Source organism: Tinamus guttatus, unplaced genomic scaffold, assembly GCF_059628265.1.
Source record: "Tinamus guttatus ecotype Peru unplaced genomic scaffold, ASM5962826v1 Tinamus_guttatus_pri_ptg000185l, whole genome shotgun sequence".
Lineage (NCBI taxonomy): Eukaryota > Metazoa > Chordata > Aves > Tinamiformes > Tinamidae > Tinamus > Tinamus guttatus.
This window is the reverse complement of record NW_028288719.1, coordinates 324,787-341,053: the sequence shown is the minus strand read 5'-3', so window position 1 is coordinate 341,053 and position 16,267 is coordinate 324,787. Positions and strand designations below refer to the sequence as shown.

The following is a 16,267-nucleotide window of genomic DNA, read 5'->3' as shown; positions in this document are numbered from 1 at the left end:
AGAAAAGCACACACAAATACCTGTAAATCAGCAAGCAGCTAAAGGGGTGACCTGTCAGAAAAGGCCCTCGGTCAGGAACGATACGCCATTTTGAAGATAAGCAGCAAAACTTGGGGGAATTTTTAAGCCCTCTAAGCAGAAATTTGAAGTCAAAGCACTTCTTCACAATCTTCACAAAAATGGGAGTTCTGAAGGGACCATCTGAGGAACACAAATATTACCAAACAGTTAAGCTAGCGCCATTCAGTTGCTTAAAAATGTTTTTCCACAGTTCTGCAAGAAGAATCCCAAACCATTGACCACGGTTTCTATTTCTGGGGGAAAAATATTCAGAGAAACAAAGCAAACAGTAAAATAACTTGCTTTTCCTCACATTCAGCAGTTCTTCAAAAACCTTCAGCCCTGGCCATGAGAAGAAGCCCACACTAACCAGCAGATATTTGCAGCGCTGGAACACACAAAAGAAGCACAGTCAGTGCCAAGCACTGACCCTGGCAGCAAGCTCCACAGTTCAATCAAAGGCCAACAATTTGTCTCTCACAGCTCCGCTTGTAGAGCCTGAAATGACAGTCCAGCTGGACATTCCTTTGGAAAAGACCATACTGACTAAGAGAGGCAAGAGGAGAGCTCCTGAAATGCTTTCTCATTACAGGCCAGATAAGTATGTGCAAAGAAAAGACACGGCAAGCTGAGTACATACATACATTATTAAGCAATAAATAAATAATTGATAAGTGTATCGTTTCTTGTAGTTGGGCAAGGAAGCTGTTAGACCACAGCTGGGTTTTTCCAAGCCTCCTTTTTTTTTATTTTTCCTCTGCTACTGTTGTTTTAAAAAGACGGTGGCCATGTATAAAAATTATATGGCTGCTCTGGCTGACTAGCAGGCCACAACACAAGGCAACGCAGGCACATACTGCTGACAACTATCTACCTGCCTGCTCCGTGAACTGCTGCCCTCTAAGCCTAGGCATTTTCATCTGTATTCCAGACAGAAAAGCCAGGAAAGATCATGAAGGCATCTCTCAGGATGCTTAGGAGGTTACAGGATATTTTGTTCTTCTATAGCATCAACAGTAACCATACATAGGCGCATGCAGTAGCTTCCGTTGCATATTCCACCAATATGCACATAAACACACACTCAGGAACAAAAATCTACCTTAAGGCAGCTATTTGCAGAATGTGTTTCTTCCACCATCACGGGTCACATTTGAATTCTGGGGTAGTTCCACATTTTGATGGTAAGAAATTCCAAATATGCTTTAAAACACAGATTTACCTTCTTGTTTTGTAACTCTCTTTAAGAAGGTCAGTTTAAGTCTTTTGAAAAGAGTTCTCTTGCCTCAAAGACATTAAACTCTTAAGACAACACGACAACTTGCCACTTCCTACCACACACAAGATTCTTAAAATGTTTCAGCTCGGCTGAATCCCCATTTGCTGCATCTTTCCAGTAATCATAAGCCATGGAAAATGTATTTCCTTGGACTATAGCCTTAAATTTTATCCTGTTTGAATAGTTTAATCAAGAAAAACACAAAGGAAACCTGAAATCACAGTCTCTGCTCTGCTGTACCTCTCCAGATCATTTTTCTTCTTTTTTTCCTCCACCTACAAAATAGTGAACAAAACCAAAACCTGTGGTATCCAGAACATAACCACTGCAGCAGACACACTGATAGTTTTTCCCTCCTGAAGCATGCATATGCCCCCAAAACGTGAGGCTTTTCACATTCTCAAACTCAAGAGGTTCTGGGAAAGCTCAGTCCAAGCTTCCTTTTGCTGACATTGAACTCACAGCCACTACAGATGACTTACACACCACACGGGCTCACGGCTGTGTAACATAAAGAAGCAGCATCCATCAAACCACCTCATTCCTATTTCTTTACCTGGAAGGCAGAACGCAGTATGCATTTTAAAAGACCTTGCATTGTGTGCACACTCAGTATACCCCTGAAAACACATTTCATAAAAAAGAAGAAAAATACTTTTCACATTCTTTTTCTCCATATGAGAGCAAGACTGGTATAAACAGGGAAGTAAAACAAAGGGCAAAGTCATGGATCAAGCCAAGTGAATACAAGCTTTGTCATTATCTTCAAAGGCCCAGAACTCCCCTAATGCTGTTGAAAACAGCACAAAAATAAGTTGCCATTTGAGAGAATGAGAAGGACACTGACAGCATGGTCTCCCTATCCAGCATTCTCCCTATACATTGTGAGATCTCTTAATTGAGAAACCATCATATGTTTTGTTTTGAATGCATTCACTATGATTTTGTTTAAATAAAGTGCCTAAACAATAGCTATGCAAAATGTAAATCTGTAGATACAAACTCTGTAACTAATGTAGCTGCAACAGCACACAGTCAAACTTTCCACACGTAGGACACCAAGCCATTACCATGGATATTTATGTTTCAGCAGAAACATCAGCAAATGACTGTACCTACTACTTGTACTACAGCAATGGAAGGGACAAATAGAATAAAATTTGTGATAGGAATTTTGCAAAATTCTTGTCTCTACTGCGTGTGTCTGTGTCATCTCTTTAAAGTCAGAGAGTAACCAGAAGACAAGGGTGGAGTGACAGTGGGTAGTTAATGCAGAGCAACTGCATATAATTTCTTTGTTTGTTGTTTGTTTTGCTTTTGTTTTTAAATATTCACACAAAAGAAAGAACCAACTGGTAGCACACCCATGGCTGCTAAGTATGCATATAGCACATTACATATATTAGGGTTAACACACACAAACTGTGCACACGAGAAGCATGCTTAACAGTACTAAGCACCCCACAAGCCACGAAATGAATTACTAAATGTGAATCACTTCTGCTTACTGTGATTTCCATTCATATTTTGATGGAGTGTAGGTGAACGAGTGTGTGTGCACGTGCACAAGACTACCAACAAACTCTGCTTCTTACTCAGAGGCATAGCCCTGGCATAGCACAGGCATGCAAACCACACAGATCCTGCAATTCTGCTATTTTAAATACTTGGGCTTAAATATTTATTGTTTCACACTTACATCATTTACTCCTGTTCAGCAACGGGCACAGGAGACACCTTCCCATCACAACTGCATTTTTTTTGTTAACGTTATCAGGGAGCCAGGACTACCCACAAGCAAAACCACACAGGCATCTGAAAACGGAGCACTCCTTTGCTTTTTCTGACCAGCCTGTAACTCGCAGCTCTGATGTAACTGAAACACCCAGATGTTCCCTAATCCTCCTCCTCCAACCCTGACGGCCAGGCCGAGGCCCCTGGGGACAAGCCAGATAAGCCTCGCCTGCACACAGCGGCATGCTCCTCCTAGCAGCTCTTCTGCTTAAATCGCAGGTAGCCTCCAAGACTGCAGACTTGCCACGGCGAGAGCAAGAGAAACCCCAGAGGAAGTTTCGGCACCAGCAGGGACACAAATGCCCGGCCAGGACCACGCTGCCTTCAGGAAGGGCGTTGGAATATGGGTTTGAAACACACATATCTACACCTATAAACACGCCTATGGGGGCTCATCCCATACACACGTGTACATGGTACATACCTACACATACACTCACGCATGTCCTCGTGCTTCACACTCACCCCCTCACTGACCCCTCGGTGCACCCTTTGCCCTGCACACTCTTTTCGTGTCTCCTCCGCACTTCCCATACACACCCTAACCCCTCCACACCCCTCACGCACAGCCCAACCCCTAGGCACCCCTCACAGCACCCCAGCACCCCTCACTTCTCTCGCACACACCCCAATCCTCACACCCCCTCACACACACCCTGACCCACCTCGTACCCCTCATGAACCCCACCGCCACACACCCTGACCCCGCACTCCCTTCATGCACACCCCGACCCCGCACACCCCTCCCGACCCCGCACACCTCGACCCCCGCACTCCCTTCATGCACACCCCAACCCCTTACACCACTCCCGACCCCTCACACCCCTCATGCACACCCCTCCCGACCCTGCACACCCCTCACGCACACCCCGACACCTCACGCACACCCCGACCCCCGCCGGCCCCGCGCACCTTCCCGCCGCTCCCCGTCCCGCGGGGCGGGGGCGCTACCACCGCGGCGGGGAAGGCGGGGGGCGCGGCGAGGGGGCCGCGGGCCGCAGAAGCGGGGTGGGCGCGGGGGGGAGAGCACCGACCTGCTCCGCCCCCCCCGCGGGGCGGCGTGGTTGGCTCCCGGCGGAGCCCTGCGTGGCTCCCATGGCAACATCGTCGGCCCCGCGCGGCCTGCGGGCAGGGGCGCCCCGGTCGCCCCGCGCCGCCCGCCCTGGCCCGGCCCGGCCCGCGCCGCCGCCCCGGCCGCGGACAAAGCGCTACTCACGGCGCGGCGGCGGCGACGGCGCGGCCCTGTGCCGGGCCCGCGGGGGCGAGGCGGCGCGTGCTGCCCCGGCAGAACGGAGCCCTTGTTCTGCCGCGGGCGGGAGCGCCGCGGCCCCCTGGGAGCACCGGCGGCGGTAACGAGAGTGCGCTGAGGCACGCGCGGGCGAACGGGAACGTGTGCGCCTGAGTGTGTGTGTGTGTCTATACACACACACACACACACACACACACACACACACACCCTCTATATTATATACTCATAAGAACTTTTAAGGGATGTCCTGGCATTCAAATCAAAGCCATACATGCAGTTTTTAGGACTTCAACTTGAAAGCCAGGATGCCCCTGAAAAGTTCCTGAGTCTCGTTTTCCTTCCCCATCACTGTTGCACCAATCGGAAACTCACCACTTTTCCAATTGGTTCAGAGGCTGAGCTGGCTGTTCTGCTTTAAAGGCACTTTTTTTTGTTCATTTGTTACATAAGAATTCAGGTAACGGTGCTTTCAGGAGCCTGCAGAAACTAACTGTGGATGACTGGCAGAAGTTCAACCACACTGCTGCAGTCAGGGGAAAAGAAAAAAAAAAAAAAGCCCTCAAATTGCACCTTTTTTCGGTGCTCCTTCCTGCAGCTGCATTATTTTGAGTGGATGAGTCAAAAAACAGTACCAGAAAGGAGCCAATTCTTGCAAGGAAAAAAGAAGGAAAAAAGAATAAGAATGAGGATAAGCTGTAACGGAAGTCAGTGCTTAAGGGAAGAGTTTAAAAAAAAAAAAAAAAAAGCATACAACATGTTATTTTCTGTGGCCTACCCTGAAATTTGAAGGTGGTATTTTTCTGCACAAGAGCATACAGCTCTAGAATCCAGGACGATTTGTCTGCAGCGCGGGTGGTGATTTCCAGGAGGGCAGGGGTGCCCAGCGTTCCGGTGCGGGTCACGGGGAGCCGCAGCCGCCCGGGGCCTGGGACGCAGCCTCCAAGCAGCCCCTGCGGAGCTTGGGGCAGCACCAGGCAGCGCCTGGAGCCGCGCAGGCCGTGGGCGGCCGGGCCCCCAGCCGGCTCCCCACCTCGGGAGCGGGCAGCGTTGCTCTCATTCCAGACAAACACGGAGGCTCGAGGCTTACGCCACAGTTTTAACACGCTCCGTGCCTTTGCGGGAGCCGCACGGCGCCGTCACAAGCGGCGGGGCTATGGGGCTGCGCTCGGCCGAGGGCAACGCGCTCAGCTGGCCCCAGGTGCTGCAATGCGGGTGTAGGACCTGGCCACGGCTGTGCAATTGAAATAGGCTCTGCCTTTGCCCCAGATCATCATCTGGGAAGGGGCTATGAGTTTGTCTCCGTTCAGTTTCCTGCGATAACAGAGTAGAAAACAATTCATTTGGACTTACCAGAATATATCTCTTACAGTTGTCCCTATAATGAGGCTCGGCTGTAAGAACACAGAAGGCACATTTCTTATGCTTACTTTCTTATTTCTATTCTCAACCCAACCAGCTGCTGTGCTGCAATGTGCAGATAAATCACCTTATGCCACCCTGAAAACGTGAGCAGCAAGCGACTCCAAATGCTTAGGCTCACACTGGATCTTGGACAAGTCTCCAGATGTCTGCACTGAGGTCAAGGTCTGGGGTCACGTCACTGTTATCGTGATTTATAAGTTACTTATCCTGCAACTAGACTGCAGAGAAGAGATTTTACGCTCTTCATGGGCACCTCCACCAACCCCGACTGATCTGTCCTCCCAGGTTGGGATCCGAAAGCAGAAGGATTCGGCACGGCAGTCGGAACAGTGCCAGAGCTGCAACAGCTTCTCCGACACCGCAGCCCCATGGAAGGATTAAACATCATTAACCGTATGGGAAGCATGCAAATAATTCCTACTGACCACATTTCCCGTTGAAACTTCCAGTATAAGTAATCAAAACCAACACTGTTTGTCTACCATCAGTTTTGGTCTATGTTCTGTGCAGCAGTAATTTAAGGAGATCGCTTGCTGCGGCTTGTGTCATGCGAAACCTAAGACATATTCCAAAAATTAAGTAATTCTGTGAATGAAACGGTGGTGCTGCTTCCAGCATCAGAGGAAACACCCATTTAGCACCACACTACATGATGCAAAGCTAAAACAAGCAGCTGCCTCCCAGTCACTGCTGCCAACCAAGTAACTCCATCCAGCAGCTTTGCGGCAACCAAGACTGGCTGCTGTCTTGTCGTTGAGGCTCTCTGCCTTCCCTTGCAGCACCCACAGACCTTTAGACTGCTCCCTCCAGCAATCCCATCTAATCTTTTTGGAAAAAAAAAAAAAAAAGTTGAAATTCAGCACTGAACAGTGATAGATAACACAGTAAATGGGTAACTTTAAAGATCTGGAAACTGATTTCTGCTGGAAACGCTGGGTATGTGGGTTGCCAGCACCAGCTGTTGAATCGCCTGAATGGGAATGTCAGTTTTGCTTTTGCTTTTAAGCAAGTGTTCCTGATCCTCTGATGAAAGGCACTGTGGAAGTTTCTAAAAATACCATGTTGCCAAACAGCCTTCCCCCCGCCCCGCCAGACAATCCCTTCCCAACACTGTTTCTCATCAGCTAGCAAAATTACACAAATCAGTCAAGCCTCATCCTAAATGATTCACAAATCCAATTACGTCTGATTCCTTGCAAAGCAAGCTGGGCCCTAGCAGACCCAGCCCTGGCACTACAGCGTACATGGGTTGCTGTCCTCCCTGCCCAAGGGCCACAAGTGGTCCAGACACGCGGCTCCCCACCGGGGCTAATCACACGAAGGGCAGGGCAGCCTTAATCTCTGCCCTGAGAAACTGGAGAAGCCACCAAGGCAGCGATGGCACTTGGGGAGTGAACAGCATGGAGGGCCGCTGGTCCAAAAACATGCAGGTTCCGGGTCTCAAAACAGCATTTCTCAGGCTGTTATTTTAGAAGGCAGGTATGCACCTGGAAGAAACGCAAGGCCCAACACAAACATCTCGCATTGCATGCATACTTTTGCTGGGATAGCCATAGAGCCCTGCATGGCACATGTGGCCACATGTTTTTTTGACCCTTGTAATGGTAAGAGATTTTTTTTTTTTTTGCGGCCTAGGTATGCCGATTATCCAAGATATTTCAACTATTCATATTGATCAACTATTGCTGATATTAAAAAAATATATATTTTTAAAAACAGATATACAGTTTTAAAGTAAGTGGATACACATTTCTAAGCATATGGCAATCACAAACACTCAATTTCAAGTTCGTAAGAAAAAAAGACACTACTGTAAGACATGCTTCTATTTGATGTAATTAGGAACAGCAATACTGAAGTGAACAATATAAGGCTTGATATTTTCCTCAACAGTTTTGAAAACTATTTGCTTATCAGTACTACTAGCTCTCAAACATAGTTTCAAAGTCTTGTTCTGATGAAAAGCAACACAAGACAGTTATTGTTTGCTTTGTACATGCAAAGTAGAATATATGCATGTGCAGCATGTGTTTCACAGAATAAGTACAATAAAAAACAACGTGAGAAATATTCTGAGAAATTAGATAGTAGATGTTAAGAAAAATGATAGTGGAGAGAATAAAAACATTTATTCTGAAGAACACTGCAGAGTTAGAAAGAACTCTGGCAAGTTAAGGCAAGCAAACAGGACAGTGTGACCTGTTGCTGTGGTATGAGAAAGGGGCTCAGTAACGACTCTGCCCAAATCTCTCTCTTCTTCATAATCATTTCCAGTGCTGCACAAATTTAAACAGCACAAACACTTCAAACTCTATTGGTTTAAAAAGCTATAAAAGCTAATTTCTAAACAATGAAATAATGAAGTAGTTTAAGCTGACCCAAACAACACAAGTTTACATTTCTTTTCTCCTCAAACATCATAGAAAAATACATATACAGCACTTCAAAGCAAACCTCTTTCTCAGTCCCGACTTTTAAACATTCTAAGCAGAAAGCACCTCATGAACACATTCTACTTGAACATTAATTTTGCTTACAGTTCATTTCCTTCCTCTCGCCTCCATGTTCCTTGATTCTTTGCCAGGCTCTCAAGCAGAATCTTCTGCTTTTAGCAATCTCTCTGCCTTGCCTTACTAGGAGGCAAGCCCTACGACATCAAAACTTTACCAGGCAATCAATTTTTATGGCACAAATTGATTAAGACATCACAGTAAAGAAAACAAAGATCCCATTCTGATGCAGATCTTAGCAAGTATAATTACTTAATATGAACAACCAAATGAAAATGCAGAATGCACAAGACATACATACACAAAACTTGTTTGTTCCTTTTTTTTTTTTGTGACAGAGGTTAATTTAAAAAACCAAGCTCCAGACAGCACTCATTCAGCCAACTTAGTCCTTTAGAGCATTAAAACCCTGCTTCAAAGCCCTGCCTCTCCCCACCCTGTTTATACTAGCAAACCTCCTGCTGAAGAGCTCATTAAGAAACAAAGCACTCATTCAGCCTGTTCAGCAGGGGCAAGGTCTCGGCTGGGGGACGGTGCCTCTTTGGGTGCTAACGCTTCGAGATGGAAACTGTCCGGTGAGAGGCCAGGGAGAAGACAGGGAACATCCCTGTGGATAAAGCAGGGACACGGAGCCCCAGCGCTTCCAGTGACCAGCCCACGACTCCTGGCAGACCATGGCCGTGTTGACTGGATGCAGCTTTTGGAGCATCTTTTCCTAGTGGATCAGCAATTTCGACTACTGGAGTTTTGCCCAGAGCTGGGGCTTTTGGGGGCAATATCCAAGCTCCCGAGAGTGAGGTTTGTGCAGCACCCCTGAAGGGTGCTTTTTTGTCCCCCCCCTCTTCTTTTTTTTTGAGGATTGGTCTTTAAAATCACACCTGCTAGAGAGCACAGCTGGGACGTTCCTACCTGTCTACACTTCCTTGATGCTCTCACGTCATATCCCCTCTCCAAGCAAATAGAGATGGCATTTTTTATATATATGTAATGTCAACACATTTCCCTGTCTTCTCACGATACCTTCAGAATATGTTAACTAGCGTGCTCTCCCTTTAGTCCTAAAACATTAAACTAACATGAGTAGCTTTAACAGGTATATTACAAATTAGAAAGGTAGAACTCCATGCAACTCTGCAAAGCAGTGGTAACTATTCATCTCTTAAAAATAAATAAATCTGAAGTCAATTCTAACTTGCAGGATGTGAGCCTAAGAACTCTTTGCTATCTTAAAACTGTCACCTGTTAATCTCTTGAGAAAACAAGACAAATATGTTTGATTGCTATGTAAAACAAAGTGCGCATTTTGTATTCTCTGTAGAAGTATTTGAGAAAAGGTTTCAAATGCAAGGCTAGGAAGCCAAAAGGATTATAGTTACCTTAATGATGTATTACAAGAAAATATGTAAAAAAATAACTCACTCTGTGTGGCTCTTGTGTTTTCCATGGCTCTACTGAGTCACTGAGAAATTTCCATTAATATTAGCCTCTATGCTTAAAGAAATTTATTTATCCACAAATCCATGCTAAATATTTATATTTGCTGAAGCCACCAGGGATTAAATTCATTCTTTGGCGATGTTTGGCTAAGAGATGAACCAGTCCAGGCCTGTGCATTATTATTTGCATAACTTTAGCAGAATATTGAGCTCGCCGCAGAAGCCTTGCCTGTTTAGGAGGCCTGTTGTACATCACCAAGCTTTCAGTAGATGTGTGCAAATCCAGGGGAACTAGTTCTGATTACTGCATAATACTCTAAAGCACAGCTCCATAAATCCATTAAAAACCAAAGCTAAAAGAATAAACATTATAGGTACATGGCAAGAACCCATTGTTTTAAGTTAATGGATGAGATTGGTTCTAACTGACCTAGCTGGATCGGTACCTTGTGAGGAATGACGATTTTGGGCAGCCTCTGTCTATTTCCTGCGAGGTGCTTTGGGCTTGGTTTACAGCTGTGCTCCCAGTCCCACTCACAAGGAGACGGCAGTGCAGTAGTTTGCTCCCTGAAAAATAAAGTCTCATTTAAGTCCAGCATAACTTCCAGTGAATGACTGTGAAGCCTGGAACCAATGAAAGCTTTAAGAAAAAAATTACATGTAAATCTCTGATTAGCCCAGTGTGCTTCAGCTTTTCTGGCAGACTAGCAGAAACAGTGTTTAAATGCTTACAGGAGATATCCAGCAACGTTTACTCTGGCAGCAGCCTAGCAGTAACTTTGGGACAAGCACCCGCCCTCAGCAGGCATCCAGCAGGACGGCACACCAGGGAACAGCGCGTTTTTGTAGCTGCATGAGATGTACACAGGAAGCATGCTTATCTTCCACTTGTGGCACCAGCCTTTTCCCCAAGACATTCTACAGTTTTTTTAGTTGTAATTTGGCCTCACTCTTGCATTACTCAGTTAAAACACGATTGTGCAAAGTTAAACTAGTTTAACTCTTTCCTGAAGCGTATCCTCAATAAATAAGAGCAACCGGATACATGGTTGTGTCTCTCTGGTTGTGTCAGTAGGGAAGTCCACAGCTCCAGGAGCCAGGTGATACAAAAGAACCACTTCCCAGCACCGTTTTCCACCCCTTCCCTGAGGAAGGGCTGGGCAGGCCCCAGCTGCATCTCCTGCGCAGGCAGTACATGAACTTCCGAGCAGCTCTGAGCAGCTCCTCCTCTGCCCCATCCCTTGTTGCTGCCTCCTGCTGCTCTCCTGCTAGGAGGATGGAAAAACCAACGGTTTAGCCAGGCTGAAGGAAGAATTTCTGATGGAAGGAGATACAGAAGCATTTTTTCTTTCCCTCCCCCCTCCCTTTATTTTTTTTAAACCACTCCAATCATATCTCTCAACTTCCCTCAAAAAGCATCTTTTCAAAGGAATAAGATCATCTTCGAGTGAGACCTGATGATCTTGTCTGTATTTGTAGCAGATTTTACAGCCTTTTACTCCTCGATTTATATCTACTTCTGCTTGACAACTCAGAGATACTTCTAGCAAGCAGGAGAGTCCTGAGAAAGGTAATAAAAGAATTATATACCCGCTTTTCTTTGAGTACAATGATAAGAAGGTCCCAGCTTCAGAAAAGGAGGTTCTAAAGTTCTAAGGTATTAAAAAATCATTCGGTCTCAGATGAGATTCTTAAATAATCATAAATGCAAGTCATTAATTTGCTTGTTCCCATTGTATAGCTCGCAATCTGCATCTGCAGCTGCAAACAGACCGGTACTCTTTGCTTCAAATGATGGCTCATTTTGTGACAACTGTTACCTGCCAACCTCTAGTACTCAGAAAGAACCAACACAAGGATATAAGAGATCCCTAATGAAGATCAATGACAAAAACGTTTTGGCTTTTGTTGAATGGCCAGAATTGCAAGTCTAACTCAAATATATTTTAAGCAGTTAATATTCAAAGCAAGTACAACAATTCCACACTTTCAACCTTTCCATGAAAAGAGGGAAATGCCTGATCAAAAACACTGGAAATGAAAGCAAGTAATAACAGGGTAGTATATTTTTCATTTGGCTATTGACTAGTACTCACTACTAGATGAAAGCTAATCATTCAGACTTTTAAGTTATAAAGCAAAAAAGAATGGATGCTAAAGTTAATACGTGCCATTTTTAAATGGTGTGTTTTGAATTGTGCCATAGCCAAACAGAGCAGCTTGAAGCACAAAGAGAAGTTCTGCAAGAATGTGCCATTGCATTCCAGCACAGCTCCTCCAAGGATCAAAAGCCCTCATGTAACTCTTAATCAACACATAAAGAGTGGCTGCAAATTCTGAGAGATTGGCATGCAGATAACTCACATCAAACAATCAAAGGAAGCCACAGTCAAGGGAACACGGGAAAGTGGTGCTAAATGCATTGTAGGAAGGACACCTTTAAATGAACTCCTTTTAACAACAGAAAAAGAGCCAGAAGGCACTCTTCAATGCAACACCAGGCCCTCAGGATCAAGCCGAGGAATTTTTGCTTCAGTAAGACGGTGGGAACTGTTGGCAACTATTTTCTTGTCCTTTAGGTGGTGCAACTAAAAATCATATGGGTGCTTTGACTTTGTGTTACTGTTGCTACCACCACAAGTGGAGGGACTCTTGCAGAAAGATTATGAACAAAATCAGAGTTCAGCCAGCCACATTTTTTTATTCCGAGCTTTTGTTTGAAAGCTTTCTCACACTAAATCAATCAGACCCAGAAAACATATTTAGTCTGTGGTTTTGAACAAGTTTCTCAGATTCTATGTTCCTCTGCCACATCTTAACAAGAAGCACAAGATTCTGACACAGTACAAGAGCAGGAGGGAGGAAGAAGGCTATGGGGATGGACATCCATCCGCTGGTGTTATGTAATCACAGGGAGCAGATAGAAGCAAAGGACAACCCTTCTTCACAGGTGCACACTCTGTGAGCACAGGAGTTTTTAGTGCTACTACTTTTTAAGGGAAAATGACTTATCAATAAAAGAAGTCTAATATGTGGTACCAGAAAACACCTTGATTTGTTTTTTATCTGAAACAGAATGCTCTTAATTTCATAGTTTGAACATTTGACAATCTTAATTGATACTAATTTAATTACTAAATCTCTCCTCTGACAGCAGTATTCCTAAGGAATAAGTGGAACTCTTGCTTTCTAGCAGAAAAGTGGCATACACAAAAGTGTTTTACTTTTCCACTGTAAGAAGCTGCTGATTCTCCCATAGTTAAGAATTTAAATACATATATTCTAACAAAGTGGGAGGAAACCTACACATACACACACACGCACCCCAAGAATAAGCAATGAATACAAAATAACTATTTCATTTTCTTCCCAGTATGTACGCACCTGTTTATCTCTTTTGTTCTTAAACAAACTTCTAATTTAGAAATTACACTTCCTTCTAATTATCCTGCTAGCAAGAACAGTAAATGCAAAAACATCTCTAATGAAACCACAGAGTTTAACTACAGCCGAGGAAGATAAACTGCTTGGAAAGTACATAAAAGATTACTTGTTTGTACGAATGACTCTCCCCTTCTCTTGTAGAAGAACATATCAAATGTTCCAAGGCTAGCATGGGTTTTCCCACAGTTACTTATTTATCTCTTTTGTAACTTACCTGGGACGTTGCCAGAGGTTTGCATGTCTACCCTCAGGAAGCAGTTCCCTTTTGTTCAGGGGTGTAATACCAATTGCTGCTTCTAGAATAGTTATATATTTCTTGTACCGCATTCTGCGTCTCTCAGGAGCTCCACTACCTTAAGCTGTCATCCAAACGCAGTCATGCTTCTCCACTATAGGAGCTTGTGCTTTTCGAAATGCTCTGCAGGTTTCAAGCATAAAAACAGCGCCTTCCTCCCTCTACCAGGCATGGAGAGTTAGCAGGAGAGAGAAGCCAAGAGAAAACTCCTACCAGATTCCCCTGAAACGTCATTGTTACATAATTTGATCTTTGAATAAGACACTAATGAAAATGATTGAAGAGACAATCACGGGCCTAAGCCTGGCCGGATAATGCACACTCTCCAATTTACTAATCCTTGGCTAAATCTCTGCTGTTTATAATCTTCCAAGTACTAATGGAGCACTAGGTAACTTCTCTCTCAAATCAGCTGAAGGAATCAGATCTGCAGAGTAAAGTTGAGAATTTTTTGCGTACTCCAAAAGATAATAATAGCTTTTGCTTCAACTGTTCTCCTCAGCACCAGGATTTATCCATGATCTGATCAGAAGGGACATGGCGAAACATTGCACAGAATTAAGCAAGCTAAAGATTCCGTCATGATACCGACTAGTCATACAAACGTGCCTCACACAATGCCAGAAGCCTCTTTCTGTGTCAAAATTGTTCCAGCCATGAGGTAAATAACTGCACGCCAATGACCCCCGGTCCTAACCGCAAGCATGAAGACAGATGTACGAGCTGAAATAATAGTGATTTTTAGATATGCTGCAGCGCTGCCAACTACAGTATTAAGAGTCTTGCTTAACTGCAAGAAAGCCTAACAAAGTAAGTGGCAATGCTATATACATGCTGACATCTGCTTGTATATAATTTTATATATCACTATTTATAATATTTTACAGATGCATTTTATATAAAAATGCATAAAGAATAGATGTGACAGAAAGTATCTCTCCCAAAGACTTAGCCACAAACCCCCTCTGCAAACTGTACATTTTAGGTATTGCTTAGTATTGAAATGCCTGTATTTCTGTTGTGGTGACTCTATATATGTATCATACATTCGATCACTTCTAAGCGGAAATTGCAGCTTCTAAACTTATGTGTGGAATTTCCAGCTTGACACAATGCATTTTTCTATAGTTATTGTCAGGTACTGTGTTACTTGCTCTTCTGTATTTCTTTACCCTACCTGCTGCTCAATATTAAGTTGAATTTGTAGCACACACAAGATCCGTACACACTGAACCACCCCAGGCGAATTATTAAATGTCAGTCTACTCGAATGATCTTAAAACAGTAATAAAAAGACATAATCAGTCTATGGGTCCAGGAAGTAAAACTACAAATAACAGAAAGAAATATCCTGTTTACACCTATGCAGCTGTATGTCATGGATATGCAAAGAATACATAGTCTGAAAATTTGAGTCATATTAAGGAAAGCACCTAATATGCTAAAAACATATGAATAAGTGAAGCTATTACTTTTGCAGAGCGCCCACTGGATTGCAAATTTAGACGTTGCTATACAAAAGTATTAAGAAGCTCAGGAAAGTGCCATGTTAGGAAAAGACTGCAAGTGCAGCTAATGTCATCAGGCCTACAACACCCTGACTTTTGATAGCTTTTGCACCCTGCTTTGCTCAGGCCACACTGTTTTATTTTTCCTTGCAAACACTTCTCCAAAAGCACACTGTTAAAAAAAATATGAAAATAAAAAAATAAGTGCAAAAATGTTTTAGTGCAGCTCTGATTAATCTGCTCTTTCTTCAAGCAAGGGCAGTTTTGATGTGAATGAGAAGCCCCATGACCAGCTGCATACAGAGAGCTCACAAACAAACCGATCCCGTTAGTACCACTCACTCCCTCCTCTTGGCTCAACTGCTCATGAATCTTCAGATGTCCAGAGGAGTTAGACTGACTCACAGGTTATCAATTTCCTTCAACTTTGTTGGAAACAGAAATTCAAAGCTCTTGGTACATCCATTGTTTGCTCTGGAAAAGTCATCCCTCAGGAACAAAGGATCTAACGTGTATCTGCGCCCATTGTTTCCTGCTGGGGAATATCCTACGCTCCCTTTCTGGCTTGTATTTTTGCAGGCAGAAGGAACACCGACTTTAAATGAAAGAACATGGACTACCTGGGAATATGCACGAGAACAAAAATAATCAAATAAGTAAGCTGTTAAAGAAAAACACTTGTGTCAACTTCAGGAACTTGTGGTCCCCAGCTATGCTCACAAGGAGCAACTTTCTGCCTTAAGTTCAATGGAAAATAATCTTTTGCTCATTCACCATACTTGTGTGATCAGCTTCTACAACACTGTTACTTACTTAGCAGCTTTCAAGATAAAGAAAATCCGGTAATATGGCTTTTTATCAAATTGATATAATGCATTGTGGTAAGATATCAAAAGACCTGGAAGCTGTGCTGGCTGCAGGGAGAGTTAACCACGTGAAAACAGAAAGTTTTTTTGCTGCTTGTTTGAAAATCTCCTGCTTCTTTCTCTGCTTTCTAGCTGAAACAGGAAAGTTTCAATCTTATAGTATGAGCAATTTCAATGCAAATAAATCTATAGGTGATACTTTCAAAAGATGTTCAGAAGCTATCTTTTTCTCATTAAATCTATACAAATTCGGGAGTCCATTGCAGTGGAGAGTCTGGCAAAGACGTAATTCAGGGAAAAGGCAGAGAATGACAAATGCTCTTTTCTGCATGAAAGAAACATTTACAAGATCAAAGTGAAAGTTTTCTTCTGCTCAGTACATGAAAAGAAGGAGCTACACTCCC

At 43.9% G+C, this 16,267-nt stretch overlaps 1 protein-coding gene across 3 annotated transcripts in view; it reads right to left on the bottom strand.

The window, feature by feature from the left end:
- Positions 1 to 13,536, bottom strand: part of TJP2 (tight junction protein 2) — a 51,963-nt gene extending 38,427 nt beyond the window's left edge. Inside the window, exons 1-2 of one of the 3 annotated variants that reach the window (XM_010226376.2) lie at positions 13,409 to 13,536; positions 10,197 to 10,317 (exon numbers count right to left, since the gene is read on the bottom strand). In XM_010226376.2, coding sequence (XP_010224678.2) covers positions 10,197 to 10,317; positions 13,409 to 13,521 — 234 coding nt within the window. In that variant the 5' untranslated portion in view covers positions 13,522 to 13,536. Of the gene's footprint in view, positions 1 to 4,045; positions 4,060 to 4,167; positions 4,277 to 10,196; positions 10,318 to 13,408 lie in introns of those variants that run through there. The other 2 variants (XM_088523371.1, XM_088523372.1) reach the window with 2 other exon arrangements.
- Positions 13,537 to 16,267: the final 2,731 nt, after the last annotated feature.